Here is a 22163-nt window from a genome sequence, read left to right as displayed (position 1 = left end):
AGCAGAGATACTGTTAAGACTCAATATTCTTAAGATGTTAATTCTCCCAAATTGATCCGGAGACTCAAGAGGATCCTAGTCAAAATCCCATCTGACTTTTAAACTAGAAATCCGTAAGTTGACCCTAGAATAGGAAGGACCCAGAATAGGTCGACAATCTTAAAACAGAAGAAAACCGAAAGATCTTCGCTCTCTGATTTTAAGACTTATCATACAGATATAGTGATACAGTCATCACACAATGTAATAGTGATGTAAGGATAAAAACGCAGATCAACAGGACAGAGAAACTATGAATAAATACATGTGTTTATAGTCAATGGTTTTTGACAAAGGTGCAAGTAATTCAATGTGAAAAGGACAGTCTTTTCAAAAAATGGTGCTGGATCAATTGTATATTCACATGGAAATGAAAATAAAAAACAAGCAGTATCTTACCTCTCACACCATACACAAAATTTAACACAAATTGTATCAAAGACCTGAACAAAGGACATAAACTTTTTGGAAGAAACCCCAGGAAAAAACTATTATGACCTTAGGTTAGGCAAAGATTTCTCACCTAGTGCATGAAAAAAAAGTATGCATAATGAAGGGGTGGGGATAAATTAGACCATCAAAGTTTTTAAAACTTTGTTCTTCAAAAGTGTCGTTCAGAAAACGAAAAGGCAAGTTATGGACTTGCAAAAAATATATCTGACAAAGAACTTGTATCCAGAATATATATAGAACTCTTATGACTCAATAAAACAAAAAACCAATGGAAAAAATGGGTAGAAGATTTCAATAGACATTAACAAAGAAGACAGACTAATTTCAACTCAACACGTGTAAAGATGCTCAACATCATCAGTCACCACGGAAACACAAATTTCAACGAATAGTGAGATACCATTACACACCACTATAATGCCTTGAGAATGAAGCAACTAAAACTCTCTGCTATGAGATTGGAGAAACTGGACCTTACACTCTGCAGGTGGGAATGCAAAATGCTAGTCTTTTTGGAGACTATTTGAGAACAGTCTGACAGTTCACCAGCTGAGACAGAACAACTAACTTAACTGACAGTTGAGAACTGACAGGAGAACAATTTGACAGTTTCTTTAAAATTCAACATATACTTATGACATGACCCATTCATTCCTGCTCTTGGGTTTTATTACGCAAGAGAAATAAAATCATGTGTCCACAAAAAGACTTGTATTTGGAAATTCATAGCAGTTTTATTTATAATAACCAAAAAAAGGAGAAAGTGTCCATCAACTGACTGGTCAATGGTAAACATATTGAGATATATTCACACAGCAATTAAAAACAAACTTCTAGGGAATTCTCTGGCAGTCCAGTGGTTAGGACTTGGCACTTTCACTGCCAGGACCTGGGTTCAATCCCTGGTTAGGTAGCTAAGATCCTGCAAATTTTGCAGCAGAAAAACAAAAAGCCCCACAAACATTCCTGCAAAGTGAAGAGTTAAACTAAGTGGAATAAACAGGTCACATAACTAACTTCACATCAGTTCAAGTCTTGTGTTTTTACTACAGAAGAACTCTAAATTATATTTTACTACCAAAGGAATGGAATTACTTAGCTTACAAGACCAGAGAAGAAGTAAGGCTTCCAATTCTGCCCCACTGCCCCAACCAACTCGAAGCTTCGCCACTTGCGGACTGTGCCCTCAACTGAGAACAGGCATTAATAAAACAGCCCTTAAAAGAATATTTCATCATACCAACAAACCAAAGAACAGCTAAAAAGCATCATTATTTTTCTGTTAGGCTAATGCTTGCAAGCCCATTTCAAAAAGTTAACAAAGAGTTAGACTTTATTTGGAAATTATCAAAATCATAACATGTGCCAAAAACACAACAAAGCCAAAGAAACTGTTGACCACCACCACCCCCCGCCGAAAACAACAGTACCACTCATAGTATTACTTAATCCCACAACTGTGCACTAAGGACCTACAGTACACAAGGATTTCACATGGCCTTCAAATTAAAAAACATGAACTCAGAAACGCGTCCTGGGTCCACATGATTAGAAATGCCAAAGGCACAGCGCTGAGTGCAGTAGGCCGTACCATGGACATGTGCACATTAAGCAGTGATCTTTGTTTTCTTGGTCAGGACACCACTCACAGACCCCAATCCAAAGGTGTGTGAATTTCACTTAGAGTAACTGCGTATCAGCACTCAGAAAATCACAACAATGGCTGATAGAACATTTGTTAGAACATGAAGGTATCCAAGAGTCAGTTGATACTGAATGCAATGGTCAAATTTGGGGATAGTATTTGTGTCTTCAACATGCAACTGTCCATATCCAGTGTCACTGGGGCACTGATCTGCTATCTCCCCATCCTTTTTCTTTTTAAATATTTATTTCATTTCTCTCTATTTATTTGGCTGCTCCAGGTCTTAACTGTGACACGTAAGATCTTCAATCTTTGTTTCAACATGTGGGATCTAGTTCTCTGATCAGGCATTGAACTCAGGCCCCCGACAATGGGAGCACAGGGTCTTAGCCACTGGACCACCAGGGAAGTCCCCTTAACCCATTCTTGAGGCAATGAATTGATCAGACAGCAGGAGGCTGCAACCTGCCTTCAGGGCTAAATAAATAACACAAACCAGTGATGTAGAGACTCGGCGTACAGGAACAGAAAATGGAAGGGACTGAGCCAAATCAGAAAATGTACACCATGAGTGAAGACACCTGACCTTCTAGTAATCAAGTGATTGGGACACACAGCCCACTCTTGACATCTCCTTTCTCTCAAAGCTGTCTTAATTACATTTGCTGGCATTTGACCCAACAAATGCCAAACAGTCTCTAACAACACTGCAAACTCACAGAAGAGAGAGTCCCAGCAGGCACAAAGTCATTAATTAATTATAGAGATCAAACCTACAACTTTTAATGTCTAACCAAGTGAGTTATGCGGTCAAACAGTACATGTAGTGCATAAATGATAAAGAACAGGCCAAAGCAGACCCTGAACATACAGAACAATTACAATTAGGACCAAACAAAAGCAGATTGAACAGATTTCTTTCATTTGCTAAGAACAATGGAAACTCAAACATCCTTAATGATAAGGGAGACCAACTGTTTTTTCCTCTTGCTAACTAATCTTTACTCACAATAAAAAATCTGACCTGTAAGGAGTTTGCTTCTTTGCACCCCTCTAAAGATTCTCTTCCACATTAAAAAACAACAACAACAATGGTCAGGCATAAAATAACAACATAAATTTAAACTTAAATGTGTTGTTAGAAATTTCATGTAAAAACTAAAATTTAAGAACCAGAAATACAGGCTGATCAGCTTTTTTTTTTTTTCTCCAGAGATACACAATCATTATACATGTGAGCAGAAAATCTATAGATCAAAGTTCTTAAGACCTTCAGGACTGTATTATACAGTACGGTAGCTGCTAACCACATGTAGCTACTGAGCTCTTGAAATGTGGCTAGTCTGAACTGAGAAGACCTTGTACTAAAAATACAACATAAAGTATCTAGCTAATAATTTTGTGCTGGTTACGTACAATAAATGATTCGATAAATACTTTTGATATATTGATAAGTAAGTTAAGTGTTGGTCACTCAGTCCTGTCTGACTCTCTGTGATCCCATGGACTGTAGCCCACCAGGCTCCTCTGTCCATGGGATTCTCCAGGCAAGAATATTGGAGCGGGTTGCCATTCCCCTCTCCAGGGGATCTTCCTGACCCAGGGATTAAACCCAGGTCTCCCACATTGTGGGTAAATTCTTTACTGTCTGAGCTACAGGGAGGAACCATATATTGATATGCATGCTAAATAGCTTTAGTCATGTCCGACTCTTTGCAACCCTATGGACTGTAGCCCACCAGGCTCCTCAGTCTATGGGATTTTCCAGGCAATACTGGAGTGGATGCCATTTCCTTCTCCACGGGAACTTCTCGACCCAGGGATCAAACCTACGTCTCTTACTTCTCCTGCATTGGCAGGCAGGTTCTTTAACACTGAAGCCACCTGGGAAGTTCTATATATTGATATATATAATATTAAATAAATAAATGATATTATTAAAGTTAATTTCACCTATTGCTTATTACTTCTTAATCCGGCTACTACTAAAGTTTAAATCATATATGTTCCTCATATTATATTTCTACTGGACAGTGCTGCCCTAGAATTTTTACAACTAATTCCTCCAGTGATTACTTTCCTGGCAAAAAGAGATCTGGAGACTCACCCCCACCCATACAAACAACAACAACTTCAGTCATTAAACCAGTCCCATGACTACTGACAATGCAGCAGGTTGCCAGAGTAATCTGGTCCCTCACAGACCCAGAGGTAAGTAACTAGTTTAACAATTACCTGAGGCTACTTTGTTCCTAAATGATTCTAGCATGTAAAAGAAACAAGGAGTAGGAAGAAAAATCTGTGAGTCAAAAGATTATATTTTTTCCTTAATGCCAGATTTTTAGGCGACTAAAATTAAGGTTCAATTCTGGTACTAAACTGTTAAGAACAAATAGATGTAACATTCTAAAACCACCATTTTCTTCCTCTTCTATAAATCTTTAAACATAAATTACACAAAACCACTTCACACCCACTAGGATGTCTACAATTAAAGATGGACAATGAGGGACTTCCCTGGCGGTCCAGTGGTTAAGAATCCACCTTGTTACGCAGAAGACTCAGGTTCATCTCTGGCCAGGGAACTAAGATCCCACATGGTAACTAAGCCCAAGAGCCACAACAAAAGATCCTGCATGATGCAACAAAGATTCCATATGCCACAGCTGAGACCTGATGCAGCCAAATAAATAAATACTTAAAAAAAAAAGCAGATGGACAATGACAAGAACTGGTGAGGATTTGGAGATCAGAACCCGCATACACTGCTAAGGGAATAAAAAATGGTGCAGCCATTTTGGAAAACAGTTTGGCAGTTCCTCAAAATGTTAAAACACAGAAACCCTAAGAGCCAGCAATTCCACTCCTCTGTATCTACCGAAGAGAAATGCAAACATGTGTCTTCACTAAAGCTTTTACCTGAATGTTCACAACATTATTGTACATAATAGCCAAAAAGTGAAAACAACCCAATTATAATGTGTATAAACAGAATGTGGTATATACATACAACTGAATGTTATTTGGTAATAAAAAAGAATGAAGCACTAACACATGCTACAGCGTGATGGACCCTGAAGACATTATGCTAAGCGAAATTAGTCAGAAGACATTATTTTATTATTCCATAATCATATGAAGTAGACAAGTCCACAGAAACCAAAAGCACATTAGAGGCTGCCGGGGCTGGGGAAAGGGGAAGGAGGGAGTTGCTAACAGGTACAGAGTCTCTTTGGGGGTGAAAAAATGCTCTAAAATTGACTGTAGTCATGGGTGCACAACTCTGTGAATGTATGAAAAACCACTGGGTGGTACACGTTAAACTAGTGAATCGTATAGCATAGTATGTGACTGCAGCCATGAAATTAAGAGACACCTGCTCCTTGGAAAAAAAGCTATGACAAACCTAGACAGGGTATTAAAAAGCAGACACATCACTTTGACAGCAAAAGTCTGTATAATCAAAGCTATGGTTTTTCCAGTAGTCATGTATGGATGTGAGAGTTGGACCATAAAGAAGGCTGAGCACCGAAGAACTGATATCTTCCAATTGCGGTGCTGGAGAAGACTCTTGAGAGTCCCTTGGACAGCAAGGAGAAAACCAGTTAATTCTAAAGGAAATCAACTCTGAATATTCACTGGAAGAACTGATACTGAAGCTTCAATATTTTGGCCACCTGATGCGAAGAACTGACTCTGGAAGACCCTGATGCTGGGAAAGATTGGGGGCAGGAGGAGAAGATGGTGACAGAGGAGACGGTTGGATGGCATCACCGACTCAATGGACATGAGTTTGAGCAAGTTCAGGGAGATGGTGAAGGGCAGCGAAGCCAGGCGTGCTGCAGGCACGACTTACTGACCAAACAACAATAGTACGTGAATTTTATCTCAATAAAGCTATTATAAAAATGTACAACATTAGAATGAAAACCATAAAGCTCCAGAAAGGGACCTATATGAAATGCTTCATTTTAGAATAGAAAGAACAAGTGATAGCTAGCCATACGAAAAGAAAGAGAAAATTTCAACTATGACTGACTGCCATTACTGGCCCAAATGCCTCACTCCTTCCCAAATCTACTCCTCAGCCCTGTGATTTTGCAGCTCCTCCCACCAAACAGGCAAGGTTTAGTTTTGTGGCTCCTTGTCTTTGGGCTCCACCACGTGACGTGTTCCGGCTGAAAGAATGAAGCCCAAGTGGCAGTGTGCCACTCCTGAGCGTCAAGAAGTCTTGCACGCTTCCACGTGCCCTGCTGAGCTGCTGCCGCTGTCATGAGAACCTCCCCTGGGCAGGTGCTCCCCATTCAGCCTGAGCTCCAAACTGAACACACGCAGAGCAGAGTCACCCAGCTGACCGACAGATCTGAAGCCAAGAGCAAAGCTGCCCAAGTCAACGTGCAGATAGACCAATGGCTATTTTAAGCACTGAGTTTTGGGGCAATTTGGTATGCAGTATTATGGTGGTGATATTAAAACTAATACAGTAACCATTCTCCCACTGTATTTTGAAGAGGTTCCATGAAAGGAAGTGATTATAAAGGTAGGTTCAGCTTAACACCTTGAATAAAAATAGTTTCTATTTACTAAGCTTAAGAGAATGATCTGTGTATCTCAAATGATATTTAATGCTTGTTCCTTTAAGCCCTTACACTAAAGGTTGAGAACAACTTAAGATTACAAACTCTTTCATCTTACTAATTTTATTATTTTAGGACTTCTATTTAAAAAAATTAAAGACAGAATAATGCTAATTTAAATAAACTATGTACTAAACCACTAGGGATAAAGATATGAACAAAGTATAACCCATATCCTCAAAACTTTACAGGGATATAAACAAGGAAACAAACAACAACTGAAAGAGACAAGTGAAGTGTTCTAAGAGAACACAACGGGTCATCCAGCAGCAAAGATAATGAAGCGGAGGCAAATTTTTAAATTATATGCATGCAATATGTAATTATAAAGGGCTTCCCCGGTGGCACTATTGGTAAAGAACCCACCTGCCAATGCAGGAGACCTAAGAAATGAGGGTCTGATTCCTGGGTTGGGAAGATCCCCTGGAGGAGGGCATCGAAACTCACTCCAGTACTCTTGCCTGGAAAATCCCATGGACAGAGGAGTCTGGTGGTCTACAGTTCATGGGGTCGCAAAGAGTCAGACATGACTGAAGCAACCTGGCACGCACACACAAAGATATCTCCATCATCACGACTTGTTTGATGAAAATTGAGAATGTCTTCAAGGTTTCCAGCTGTGACGCTCAAGCCAGATGCTTTTCAACAGCTATGGGACAGGCTAAAAGATGCTGACTCATTGTAAACTTGCTAAGTCTAAACTGAATTTCCAGAGCTCCATGGAGCCTGTGTACCTTTGTACACAATGACTCTGGTTTAGTTTCCTATCCTCTAGTAGCTGGCACTGGACCATTTGGTCTCACTACTGGAAGCTTCCTGAGTCTCTAGCCTTTGCCTTTGCTTCCACTGTCCAATGTCTGTCATTCACTGCTGTCCACTGCTATGCATTTCTCTACCTGTGATTCCTTTCTAAGTTCGTGATAGCCTTTAGTTCAGCTTTTAGAACTTCTGCTAACCATGAAAGCCAGAACTTCTGCTAGCCAGGCTAATACATCATCCTTAGGCCTGCATGTTATTTTTCACCATTGCACAGAATGCAGAGGTTCAAAAACAAGCTCCTAGTCCCCCAAATTTCAGGTTTATGCCTATTCCATATGACTAGGTCATTTAATTCTAACCTAAGATAGACTCACTACTGTATCTATGAAATTTAAAACATGTACACACCAATTCAGGAGATTTTTTTAAATTGCCCTTTCTGACAAATATCATGATATCGATTATATAAGGAATCTAAAAAAAATGGTACAAATGAACTTATTTACAAAACAAAGTTAGTCACATAGAAAACTTCTGGTTACCAGGGCAGAAGGGATAAATGGGGAGACTGGGATTGACACACTATTTTATACAAAAGAGATAACCAGTAAGGATCTACTGTATAGCACAGGGAACTTTTCAAAGCTCTGTAATGACCTATATGGGAAAAGAATCTTAAAAAAAGAGTGTATATATGTATAACTGATTCACCCTGCTGCACAGCAAAAACACAAAATTTCAAGTCAACAATACTCCAATAAATTTTAAAAATTAAAATTACAACTCTAACTGCCCATTCTGAATAATTATTAAACAAAAAACAAACAAAAAATGAGTTAAAAGAAAATAGTCTTTAGAAACAGGAAAAAGATGAAATGTAAGTTTCTATTTTTAAAAACATTAACTTTTTAAACAGAAGCTGAAATACAAAAAATATGAATTTCTGAAAAGTAGCAAAAGAGAAAATGTTAAATTGTTCAGAAAGTAGTTTCCATATAGCTTTGAGCTCTCAAAGGAAGTTTCTTGCAAACTATCTTCATTTGAAAAAAATTTCCCCAAAACTGTTTTGCTAATTGCAAAAACAAAATAGCAGAGTTCCTCTACTTATATATGTGTCCTATATGTCACATATTTAACAGGTGCCCATTTGGGAGAATTATAAACAAATAGCAGTCAGTGTGTGGGCGCTGAGGACTGGAGAAAAATGAAGATGACTATTCTAAAGGGCCTGTGGTCCTTTGTAAATGTCTCCCTTAGGAGTTCAGTTCCCAGGCTGAGCCACTTTCATCCTCTATGTGCCAAATGGATATGTGGAAGTCAGGTACATCTGGCCACAACAGGTGACCCAACTTAATAGTAACAATTTTACTCTTGTATTTTCTTCAAAGGGTAATGAGATATCAGGCAAGTATCACTTTCTCTATGTGCCCTGTCATTTTAAGGATACGTTCTACTCTAAAATCCTGCACCTGACAAACTTCACCTCTCAAGTAATCATTCTCTGGAGGAAAATTAAAAAAAAACCTGATCATCTATTATGTATTACAGGTCCTTAAATCGCAAAATTAATTACTCTGATCCTACCTTACCAGAGTTCACCGCCAAGGTGGGAAGAGAGCCACGTAAATACATTCAATACAAGGTCAGAAAATCGTAAAAGCACAGCCATCTGACAGGATCAGATAAAGAAGTACAGGCATCAGAAGAATATTTCTTCTGGGCCAATCAGAAGGCTGTAACAAGAGGAGAGCATTTCAGCTGGACCTTGAAAGACAGAGAAAGGCTAACCAGGTATACCAACCAGCTTAAATAAAATGGGAAGCAGTGAGTAATCCAGCCTGGCAGAAATTAACAAATTTTTAAAGAAGACATAGGACAGTAGGGTCACAAAGCCAGATTATTTTGACAATCAGACCGAAGATTGGATTTTATACTGTAGGCAAATAAAAAAAAAAACCCCTAGGAATTCAAATGCAATACAATCCAAACAAGTGACAAGTAAAGATCAAAAGAAACAACGACTTTATGTACACTACACAGCATTCATTCCCCACTGAGTCCTCTTCACAACTCTTAAAATCCATGACTTAAAAAAAAATCTCTAAACTACAGTAAAAAGAAAAAAAAAACAAACAATTTCTTTCCAAGATCAATTTCTCTTACTTAGCTTCAAATACACAATGCTCTCCCTTACATGAAATAAAAATGAAAGGCCCGATGACTCTGCTGTCTCTCAACCATCCCCCCTCCTTGAGTCCTCATGTCGCACCTCTCAAAACGAATGGCCAGCACCTAAAGGGTCCTTTACTTCCTCACTACCCACCCCAAGTGGGCTTCCCCCCCTCTACTCTGATCTTCATTACTGCACTTTCAGGAATGACTTCCTTTGCAAACTCAATAGCCTGTGTTTTTCTTCATTCTCTTTGAATCCTGAAGCTTTTTACACTACTGCCCCTAAAAATTCTGAGCCTTTTCTTTTGTCACCATCACACTTTGCTAATTATCCTACTTCTGATGAAGCTTCCCTTGACTACTCTTCTTTCCTCCATTTCTCAACCGAGTATCCCAGGCCTCAACAAGTCTTTCATTCTGTGCGCTCTGTACTCTCCCTTCAGCTACCCGACCTGTGGTCCCAGGAAGTAGTCCTGTAATAAGATTCAGCTGAGCCCTATGAAGTTGGGTTTGAAAATGTTTCTAAGGTGTTAAACCTTAATACTTTTAAGATATTAGAGCTGGCACTACTCAGTGGCACAGGTAAGAGAATTCATTCTCTAAAACTAGCTTTTACTTCTAACAGGAGTATTTTTGCAAGCACTTCTGAGAAATGAATGTGAATTTCTGGGCATTTACAAAATCAGAGCAAACAGTCAAAGGTTTAAAATTAAGACTGTCAGGCAAGGCCTGAAGATTTAGTCAAGTTTGGAAAGCCAAGGTAGATTATTCTGGGCAAAAATTAAGACAGGGAAACAACAAAAAGTCATGCACTATACTTAGGTCAAATGTGTATAACCAGGTTGAACAAACAATTAACAAAACTTGGCTACACATGTCCTATTTAGGTCAAGAGTGAAGCCCAAGCCTGAGGCGCTCAGACAGAGGGAAGTGGGTGTGCCTGGCAGACGTGAAGAGTGAGGAAAACAGATAACCCACCACTCACAGCCCCTCCTCAGGCATTTTAAAGTAGAAAATTTTCCTGTACACTTCAAACAAAAACAAAAAACAGGCAAAGAAGAGGATTATCCACCATTATGAAGAAAACTACCTTCAAAATATCAAAATAAACTTAAAAAAAATTTAACTCAAGTCACCATTTTTCTTGTTTTCTGGTTAAGCAGCAGTGGACTGTGAAACTTGTTACTAAAAGATGACAACACCACCAAAGACCGCCCTGGTGGCTCAGATGGTAAAGAGTCCGCCTGCAATGAAGATCTGGGTTCAGTCCCTGGGTTGGGAAGATCCCCTGGAGAAGGAAATGGCAACCCACTCCAGTATTCTTGCTTGAAGAATTCCATGGACAGAGGAGCCTGGCAGGGTTATGGTCCATGGTGTCTCAAAGAGTCAGAAACGAATGAGCTAGCCTTTCACTTACAACACATTTCAAAGGCAACAACTGAAATCAATGACAACTTGCAAACTAACATTTCTAGTTCTTTTTATGCAACACTACTCAAACATCTCCACAGAATTCTCACTAGAATAAACATCTCAAAGTTTAAATTTTGGTAAAATTGTGAAACAAGAAAAATCTTTCTTTGGGGGGGAGGGACAAGAAAGGGATAGGGGGTGAAGAAGCACAAGTTACTGCGCACAAAACAAACAACCTACAAGGGTATACAGCACATCACAGGGAGCACACCCGGGATTTCATAGAGCTTTAAGTGGGGCATAATCCATACAAACATTCAATCATTAAACCACCACGTTACACAGCTGAAACCAGCAACGTTGTAAATCAACTATGCTTCAATTTTAAAACATATCTTTAGAAAAAGAAAAATCTTTTCTGCAGTGAGGAACTCTACCTGGAGCCAATTTGGGTCTAAAAACAGAGAGAACAAATAACTTGCTTTTATAAAGCATGTAGCAATTTTCAAAGCCTTTTCACATATATTATCTCACTGAATACTGGCAATAACTCTGTGGAGTAGGACAGGCATTAACAACCACTGTACAAAATTCAACACTGGGACTAACACAAGACTGTGCATGCATGCCAAGTCGCTTCAGTCATATCCGACTCTATGTGACCCTATGGACTGTATTTGCAGCCTGCCTGGCTCCTCACTCCATACATTCTCCAGGCAAGAATACTACAACGGGTTGCTGTGCCCTCCCTCCAGGGAATCTTCCTGACCCAGGGATTGAACCAGTTAATCAGAGATGAAAATGAAAGAGAAGAGTGAAAAAGTTGGCTTAAGGCTCAACATTCAAAACACTAGGATCATGGCATCCAGTCCCATCACGTCTTGGGAACTAGATGGGAATAGTGGCAGACTTTACTTTTCTGGGCTCCAAAATCACTGCAGATGGTGACTGCAGCCATGAAATTAAAAGACTCTTTGGAAGGGAAGTTATGACCAACTTAGACAGCATATTAAGAAGCAGAGACATTACTTTGCCAACAAAGGTCCATCTAGTCAAGGCTATGGTTTTTCTAGTAGTCATGTATGGATGTGAGAGTTGGACTATAAAGAAAGCTGAGCGCCAAAGAATTGGTGCTTTTGAACTGTGGTGTTGGAGAAGACTCTTGAGAGTCCCTTGGACTGCAAGGAGATCCAACCAGTCCATCGTAAAGGAGGTCAGTCCTGGGTGTTCATTGGAAGGACTGATGTTGAAGCTGAAACTCCAATACTTTGGTCACCTGATGCGAAGAACTGACTCATTTGAAAAGACCCTGATGCTGGGAAAGATTGAAGGCAGGAGAAGAAGGGGACAACAGAGGATGAGATGGTTGGATGGCATCATGGACTCAATGGACATGTTTGAGTAAACTCCGGGAGTTGGTGATGGACAGGGAGGCCTGGTGTGCTGCAGTCCATGGGGTTGCAAAGAGTTGGACACAACTAAGCAACTGAACGAACTGAATCAGAGATGAAAATCACCCTCCCACTAAAGATTTATCAATTTAAAAGAAACCAGAACAGAATTAGACCCTATCTTAGGGTTTCAAATAAAATCTAACGAATGCTCACTTATATTCAGTATAATTTACAAACATGTAAAAAAAAAAATCAAGATACACCTCTACTTTAGTGCCTTTCTAAAAAATCCTTTAGTGGTTCTTCATCATATCAAACCTGGAACTCCAAAACAGAGATTATCAAGTTTTCTTTCCAAGATAGAGTGAACTGAACAAACCAAGAAATAGGATTTTCTATTAGTTCTCTATTAGACTAATGCATATTCATCAGACTAATGCCTTAAAAGTATTCTCAAACTTAACTTTTTCAGAGGAGCTCAATCTAGTCTCATCACAGCAAATGAGTGCATCTGCTTTATTTTCAGCTGTGGTTCTAATGAGACCTATTAACAAAATCTGAGAGGTAATTCATTGTGAGCATCATGGGAACTAACTGTAGATTTTCCCTGTAAAATTGAATTTGATCACCTGGAGCCCCTCTAGATACCCAAGGGGTTAAAAATTCCAGAAGAGGCGCACTCTGCCTCTAATTCTTTAAGTGAGGATTAGGAAACAACCCATAGAAACTCAAAGTTGCTAACGTTTCTTGATTTATACAGACAACAAAACCACCAGTTTCCTTTAAATCCTAAGAAGGAATCGTTTAAGACTCCAGAAAATATATTATAGAATTCTGAAAAATCAAATTATTACTTATGGCTCTACTGTCAGGAACAGCAATCACATAAAAGTTTCAGGTGCTAAACATAGCCAACTAAAACAGTACCTCATGAGACACTCTCAGGACATCCTTGATTTTTCACAGGATGGCTTAATGATAAAAAGGTAAGAATACATCTGTGTCTCTTTTTCTGTCTTGCATATAGGGTTATCGTTACCATCTTTCTAAATTCCATATATATGCGTTAGTATACTGTATTGGTCTTTATCTTTCTGGCTTTACAGACTTTTGGACTCTATGGGAGAAGGCGAGGGTGGGATGATCTGAGAGAACAGCATCGAAACACGTATATTATCAAGTGTGAAACAGATCGCCAGTCCAGGTTGGATGCATGAGACAAGTGCTCAGGGCTGGTGCACTGGGAAGACCCAGAGGGATGGGATGGGGAGGGAAGCAGGAGGGGGGATTGGGATGGGGAACACATGTAAATCCATGGCTGATTCATGTCAATGTAAGGCAAAAACCACTACAATATTGTAAAGTAATTAGCCTCCAACTAATAAAAATAAGTGGAAAAAAAAATTCACAAACTCTCAAAAGAAAAAAAAGGTACGAATGATGAAAACTAAGTTACTAATGTTAAACTAAAACACAATTATACAGAACTATGTTATACCTCAACGCAGTGACATTTATATCTCTAAAATAAATGATTGCTGAAATGTATTTTGAGAAATGCTTGAACGGTAGGCATTTTAATTCATAGTACTACTTGATAAATTACAGGCTGACATGGTTACCAACTCTTCAGCTCTCCCCCTCCCCAAGGATTTATAAGAAACATTGAGGAAAATTATTCCAATAAAAATTCATAGTCTTAGCTTCAGCTAATTTTAGCTTGAATCATGTATCACCAAAACATTACTACCACAGCACTTTAACTACAGGCAAAACATGTTTTAAAAATAAAAGCAAATCTAAAGTCTACAATGCTGCTCACACATCTTCAAGTAAATAGTTTCTCTCTGAAAAACTTTGAGCAGATGCAATGATCACAAGACACAATCAGATATGATCACAACAGATCAGTGATACGTAACAGAAATCCAAAAACAGATGTAACTTCCATCTGCTCCAGAGATCCACCTTGTTTTTCTCTCTCCAGTTTTAGCATTATTTGCAAGTATCTGACATAACAATGTCCTTTATCACAACAACATATCACCCCAATATAATGCAGTTCTCAGAGCAGATCTTCAGATAGGCAGTCCAGCGGGAGGAATGCACATTCACTTGTTCAGTAAATATTAATATTTGCCAAACCACCTATTGTATGCCAGGCACTGGACAGAGTACCAGAAGAGAAAGACTTTCATCTGTGTTAACTTGTGGTTTACTGACATCCTTCAAACACACACACAAAATGTGAGGAGCCCTACTAAGGAATTTGGATTCTATTCTAATGTGGCCAAAAGTCATTCAAGAGTTTTTGTGGGTTTTTTTTTTTTCACTGAAGAGTTTTAAACAGAGGACTAAGGTGACCTGAATCAGGCTGTCAGAAGACTAACTCAGGAGAATGGATGGTGGTTGTGCAGAGAATGGAGGGAAATCAGTGTGGAGACTAACAAGAAATTCAAGCAAAAGAGGGCTGGCTGAGAGCAGTGACTATGGGTAAAGCAGCACACAGTCAGTGTTAGAATTCTGGTGTCCAACAGTCTTGACTTAGAACCATTTTTCCATTTATATACTTGGGCAAATTACTTACACCTTTGAGCCTTGGTTTCCTTATTGATCAATGCTTTTAAAGCCGCAGCACACAGAAAACACACAACAAATTATGATATACTATCAATACTTTGATAACAAATTCAACTGAATGAGGTTCACATGGGCTGACTCCCCCCCCCCCCCCCCCCCGCTTACACCAAAATTAACCCTAACATAAGTAATTTTTGCCAAGGGCAATTATACACAAGTACTGCAGTGACTCCATCAAGAGAGAAGGATGTTTCTCACCCACCTTACGCTAAAACAACTGCTCATAAATATACATTGAGCAAGGTCTTTTTCTCAAATTAATAAAACTCTAGTTTGCACCTTCAATGTGTGTTTTCACATGCATTCTTTTATTTCCTCAGTGCTTATGAATAAAAACAAGACAAGGAGAATCTTGCGGTTGATCATGATAAAGACTGTGGTGTTACTACCAATTATTTTAACAACTTCTGTCAATTGCTTTAACACTATTAAGGGACGGTACCCTCACTCTGACAGCATTGAGACACCAGGGAACTAAGTTACCAGAAGCTTTCTTTTGTAAACTATAGGTTTACAAACATTCAGCTGTCTGCAGTTTCCCCTTACATTTTTTTTTTCAGTGTGAAAAATTTTTTATTGAAGTTGGCAGTTAATAGGATATTGGTGACATTAACAAAATAACTGGTTTGGTATTTTGGTTGAGGAAACTAGATTAATATAAGTTTAGGCTTGAACTGATATTAAGTAAACATATTCTACTCTCTCTAGAATAGTCAGGAAACCTGTACACAGGAGAGGATTATTTTCTGGGTTTTGTTTTTTAAAAATGATCTGAGGCTTGGCTGCATGAAAAAGGGGAGGTGGAAAACTGAGCAGAGAGGTAGATACTTGATGACATTCAGCCCAGGAAGGAAGTGGCAGTACTGAGATCCAAATTCAAGCTCTTCCAGGGACAACACCTATAAACACCCTGGTGTAAAGGTTCTGGATCTGCCCCTGACACTTATCCTTTCAACAAAGGATGAGCCACTCTGAAAACCTATATATTCAATCGTCCAATAATTACTAAGCAGGAACTATAGGCAAGACAAAGTGCTGGGTGCTAGAGGAGGACAAAAGTTAGTGGAATTGCATCCTAACCCTCAAAAAGCTTGGGTTTTCCTGGTGGCTCAGTGGTAGAGAATCCGCCTGCCAATGGAGATACAGGAGACTAGGGTTTGATCCCTGGGTCGGGAAGATCCCCTGGAAAAGGGCATAGCAACCCACTCCGGTATCCTTGCCTGGGAAATCCCATAGACAGAGGAGGCTAGCGGACTACGGTCCAAGGGGTCGCAAAGAACCAGACAAGACTTAGCAACTAAACAAGAAACCTTCAAAAAGCTGAGATGGGCTCGGTGGCGTGAATCTGTAGCCCCAGCTACTCGGGATGTTGAGGATGGAGAATCGCTTGAGCCCAGGAGTTCTGGGCTGTATGTACTATGCCGATCAGGTGTCCGCATTAAGTTTGGCATCAATATGGTGACCTCTCAGGAGTGGGGGACCACCAAGTAACCTAAGGAGGGGTGAACCAGCCCAGGTCAGAAACGGAGCAGGTGAAAACTCCTTGCTGATCAAAAAGCTTACCATCCAGTGAGGAGACTAGGTATTCACACATGGAAAGGAGTAAGGCAGACAGAACAAGTGTCAAAAACAAAGAGCTCACTTTCAGTTGGGCTGGTCAGAAAATGCATCACAGCTGGATACCAGAACTGACAGAATTTGCTAGGAAAAAAAAAGCAGGCACAAGAAACCAGAGAACAGCATGAACATAAGTGTAGAGGCTTTCTTAAAAAAAAAAAAAACTATTGTGAAAAATTTCAACATGCAAAACGTATACAGGATAAATGGACTCGCCACTGAGCTTCAACAATCATCAACTCAAAGTCAATTTTCTCTTATAATTTACATGTCTGCCTCACAAAAACCCTAAAGGAACCTATTTTCGAATATTCCTACATTTTTCACTGACTCCATCTTCAGACAAATCCATACCACAGTAGTCTCCACAAGGCTGACTTTCCTAAAGGCTACATACAAATAAAGTGCAAGACAATTTTCAAAAAAATCAACTCTTGATTATTTGCACAAACCAACGGAACAATGACAAAGATATTCCAACATGACAAGACAATTCAGAACGGTTTGCATGTACTTTGAGATTACCTTTTCCATACTTAAGAGTTCAATGGGCATGAATAAAATGATGGAGAATTCATGTCCTGAAAAAAAGCATCACAGGTGAAGTATCTTGGACAAATCATTTGGGCTCCTGAGCCCAAGTTTCCTTCTCTATAAAATACAGAAAGACCATCTACTTCAGTTACTTTTCAGAATCAACTGAGTGTATATGTTAAAAGTCACACGGTTGGCTCTTTATATTACCCCCCGACTGACTTGGGAAGAACTAGTCAGGAAGAAAGCTGTCTTGTTTCCCAATCTTCTCCCCTTTCTCAAGATGATGCCTGGTTTCCCAACCCTCTCTCTCAAGATGATGTAAAAACTTTCTCCATCTCAAAACGTGCTAAAGGTGAGGAGCTAAGCGTTCTGATTTCAAGCAGCTTCTTTCTTCACCTGGAAAGCAAATTGAGGGACCTGAACTTGAAGCAAGTACTCAGGAGGATAAATCTTATAGTGTCAAACTTCACAAAACACCTCCTCCTTACAACACTGCCCCTCACCTTAACATGCAGAGCCGTCCAACATCACACAGGAGTGTGGCCTACCTAGTACCTAGTAAAACACTCTTACTATCCCCACTTCTCTGCCGCTGCGCTTACTCTGACCCATCCACAGCCCCTCTACAGCATACTACAGACAGCAGGGCGGCCATCAGGACACTCAGCGGGGCCAGCAGGCTAAGAAGCTCAAGATGAGGCATGCAAGGGGCACCTGCACTTGCTTTTTTAACTGTCCACGAGAAAGCGCGAATTCTAATCCGGTGTTCCGAATCACGTGATATGGAGAGGCAGTTCACCACTGCTCAAAATAATCAAAGAAGTTTAAACGTCTTTTAAAAAATATATATGTTGTCACAATTGTTCATTAAGATTTTCATTCTTCCTTTACCATTGCTTTCTCGAAGCTATCTTTTTTTTCTTTTCTGTATATACGGAACTGAAATTCTCTTTTGAATTATCTTCTTCAATCACCAATCCTCTTTCCCTATGAGAAGACATAATGCGTTCCTCACTTTTCATAACCCCAGCCACCACAAATCATCCCCTGGGTTTAAAGCCTTCATCCAAAGCCATTCTTTTCAGGTATTACTCATTTCTTTGCTGTTCCCCTAAAATAATTATAATGTAGTAAGGTATAAAACCTTGCATTTACCCTGTAGTTTGTAAACTTAATTCATTTACTCCTTACAGCTTATGAGAAAGATAATCCTATTTTGTAGGTAAAGGGAAAGGAATGGAGAACATACTATCTTATCTAGTTATAAAGCAAGTTAAGAGGTGCACCCGACCTCCGAACCAACTTTAAACGCCAAGCTCTTCCCACTCTACTATGCTCTTTCCTAAGAAGGGAAAGCCTACAGTTCTATCAAAAACCACATTTGCTTCCAAGAGAAAATGATCTTTCAACAATCGCTCTAGATTGCAACCAGATTTTCCATCTCTGCACCTACCATCATCCCATTTCTCGCTTCCTCTCCACTCCACTCCTCATGGATATTATCGTCACTCCTTCAACCCCCTCCAGCATATATTCTACCTCAGCCGGCTAAAGGGAGGTGCATCCCCCTCTCCCCAAACCTTAGCCCTCCCTTCTCAGGACAGGTATAGTTCTCACTATATGAACTACACAGTACGTTCGTGTCAGCCCTTAGCAAACTATTTTATAACTTTAATAAAGTCTCTTTAAAATGGACATGACTTGTAGCTCCTTCATCTCCATACTTCCCCCAGGCACCGGGCTACTTCCTATTCTACAGAACAGGGTACCAACCCTCACAAAGATTCTGCCCAGGCCCTACTGTCATCAGCGACTTCCTCTCCAAAATCTAGTTATTCAAACACGCTCCCCTTCCAACCTCTTCAGCAGGGTGTACCCTCCAGGGTTCCCCGGACTCTCTCCTTCCGCGGCTTGCCTCTGCCCACGTCTGGGCCTCTGCCCACCTCACCAGTTCTTCCCTTCACTCCCCGTCCCAGGGGTAAGGAGCACCCCCAGTGGAGGTGGCTCCTCCTCCCTGACAACTTCCAAGTTCGGCCTCGTATCACCTGTTCTCAGAAGATGCCTCTCGGCCGGTGGCCCCCGCGCCTTTGCCTCGTCCCGCCCCTCTTCACCTTGTCCCTTCCTCCTTTCCAAAAGCCTCCCCCTCGGGTCGGTTCCGGAGTGCCCGTGGGAATCCATTTCCCTCGCATGGGATTCCCACCTCGGGGTCAAGCTCCCCTTTCTCCATCACCTGCTCCGCCCATGACCAGATGACATCCGCCGCGGCCGCCGCCTCCTCCAAGCCCCTCCTCGGACGCCGGGTCCCCGGCCGCTCACCGCCTTCCGCGAACGCCAGCCGCCCCCTCCGGCGGGGGGCGAGGGGGGCGTGCACCCCTATGTCGCGGTCCCCAGCCCCCCTCCACCCCCGAAGCGCACCTGTTCCTCCTCCTCTTCCTCCCCGGCCGGCCGCGTCGGCGTCCCGACCCCCACCCTCGCTGCGCCCCGGCCTCCCCGAGCCCCGCACTCACCACGAGTAGGTCTGCTCCGCCATGGCGCTGACTCTCGAGGGCTCTGCTGCAGGCTCGGGCCGGGCCGGGCCCGGCGGCAGGGGAACAAACGGGCGGCGGGCTCGCTCGGGCCGGGAGCGGAAGGCGCGGCCGCGGCCCGGCGCTCGCTCGCTCGCTCACACCGCGGGCGGGCGGGCCGGGGAAGTGACTGGCGGGGAGAGGCCGGGTTCCGAGGCGGCCCCGCTCCCTGGGCCCCGGGGCGGGGCGGGCTCCGCTCTCGGCCTCCCTCACCGGCGGCGGCGGCGGCGGCTCCGCTGCGGCTCTAAACCCAACATGGCGGCGGCGGCGGCGGCGGCGCTGAGAACAAGGGGGCCCAGGGGCGGGCGAACGGCAAGAGGGCCCCGCGCTCACTGCGCGCTGGGCCGCAGGGGCGCCGCGCTCGTGCGGCGGCGGCGGCGGCCCGGGGACATGGCCGGCGGGCGGAGGCGGCGGCGGCGGCGGCTGAGGGGGGCGCTAGGCGGTGAGGCGAGGCCGCTCGGCTCACACCCGCCAAGGGGAGGCGAGGAGGGGGCGGGGGGCGAGCCTTGGCCCCGCACGGGTCACGTGCCCAAAACACGCTCACGTGACGCGCGCGCCCCGCCCCTCGCGCCGGGCCCATGCGCGGAGACGTCGGTTCCTCGGTTCGAGGCGACTGTTGCTCGCTCGGCTTCTGGCGGTTGCACCGCCTCCCGCCGCTTGGTGCCGCCCCCGTCCCCACGCGGGGCGGTCGCCGCGGGGGCCCTGTTCCTTTCCCCTTTCGGAGGGGCTGCTGCAGCCAGCCAGTCAGGAGGAGCCCGGTGCGCGTCTGTTGCCTGCCACTCAGCTGTCACCCATCCATCAAGAGTCTGCAGGCCACGGGCTCCCCAGTGTCAGTCAACCTGTCAGTCAGCAGGCGGGACGCTTCCTCGCTTAGTTGGTCTGATAGTTGGTTCATTCATTCATTTAGCAAATAACTCCAAGCAGCCAGCTTTTATTGCGCCCAGGCTCTGTGCCAAGTCCTCGAGGGGCCAAGTAGAATACCCCAGGCTGGCCTTCATGTGATCCACCAACAGATATTTATTGGGTGCCAACCATGTATCAATTCATTTTGCTGGGTCTGGCCTCTGAGCACTTATATTCTAGAGGAAAAGACTTAACAGATGGCCCAAGCCGACAAATAAGTGAAGGTGCTTGCAGATGCTGCAAAGTTTTATGAAGATGATAACACAAGGTAATGGGACATAGCGTTGAGTAGAGGTGCAGCCTAGTTTCCATGGTGAAGGAAGGCCTGGCAGAGAAGGTGACAGCTGACACCTGAAGGATGAGAAAGAGCTGACCACGCAAGAGCAAAGCTCAAGGAACAGTCCATCTGGAGGCAGACACAGAAGTAAATTTAATGGGGCTAGACCAAAGAACGGCAGAGTGAATCTGGGGCTTAGGAGGAGAGAAGAGGGAGAGATGAACTGAATCTCGGGGCACTGGGGAATGCTTTGCCAGGAATTGATGAGGCAGTCTAAAAGAGTGAGCGTGTTACTAGGAGAAAAGACACTCTTTAGAAAGAGAATGACATGAGGCCAAGTCCCAACGATGTGAAGGCTTGGAGTGAGCTTGAATCCAGGAGTGGAATGGATGATGATTCCTGCTGCGGAGTGTTCAGAGAAGAGACTGAAAGACTGCTCTGAGGCTAGACTTTGAAGGGCCTAGCTAAGCCTCTCGGCCACTTACTATGTTCCTGAATGAAAATGATCAGTGCAGCTCCAGGTTTTAGAAGCACGCCTGGGCATCAGACACAGTGGACTTCCCAGACCCCCAGTCTCCACAGGGAGCAGAGCTGGCATACCCGAAACCAGTATTCTCAAGATCCTCCGCAGCTGGCCCAATTTCAGGCCGGGATCAAGCACTGCTCCAGTTTCCCAGGACCTGCCCAGCCTTACGGGGGAACACCACGCCCTGAATCTATCTTCAAATGGATCAGTTGGCCACTGCCCATACATCTGCTGCTTGCCTATTCCCCAAGGGGAACCCTTTCATGAGAAAGCCAAATGTACTTTTCCTTCAGAAGCAATCTCTCCTTCCTCCTTCCCCCATTGCCGGCGACCAGGACCAATTGGGTTCAATGTGTTTCCTGAAGCTCCACCAGTGAGTCTGGGGAAGGGGCCAGATGATAAGATCAGGTCTCCCCAAACACTTGGAGGCAGGGCCCCTAGAATATACCAGACCACCAAGGGCCCTTCCTCTGACCTTTCGCAGAAAGATACCAGCCTGCAAATACCTGCCCAGCTCTAAATGGTGCTGGATGTGGGGATATCATGGGGAGATGGAAAAGCAAAGAGCCTAAATTTTTGATGTTCAT

At 42.7% G+C, this 22163-nt stretch overlaps 1 protein-coding gene across 1 annotated transcript in view; it reads right to left on the bottom strand.

Annotated features, from left to right (window-relative positions):
• Window positions 1-20354, bottom strand: part of SPPL3 (signal peptide peptidase like 3) — a 96311-nt gene extending 75957 nt beyond the window's left edge. The window contains exon 1 of the mRNA XM_065904194.1: window positions 19814-20354. Within this exon, the coding sequence (XP_065760266.1) occupies window positions 19814-19836 (23 nt within the window). The 5' untranslated portion in view covers window positions 19837-20354. The remainder of the gene's footprint in view (window positions 1-19813) is intronic.
• Window positions 20355-22163: the final 1809 nt, after the last annotated feature.

This window comes from Muntiacus reevesi, chromosome 13 (genome assembly GCF_963930625.1).
Source record: "Muntiacus reevesi chromosome 13, mMunRee1.1, whole genome shotgun sequence".
NCBI classification, from domain to species: domain Eukaryota; kingdom Metazoa; phylum Chordata; class Mammalia; order Artiodactyla; family Cervidae; genus Muntiacus; species Muntiacus reevesi.
Note: the sequence above shows the minus strand (reverse complement) of the source record. Positions and strands in the feature narration are given on the sequence as shown.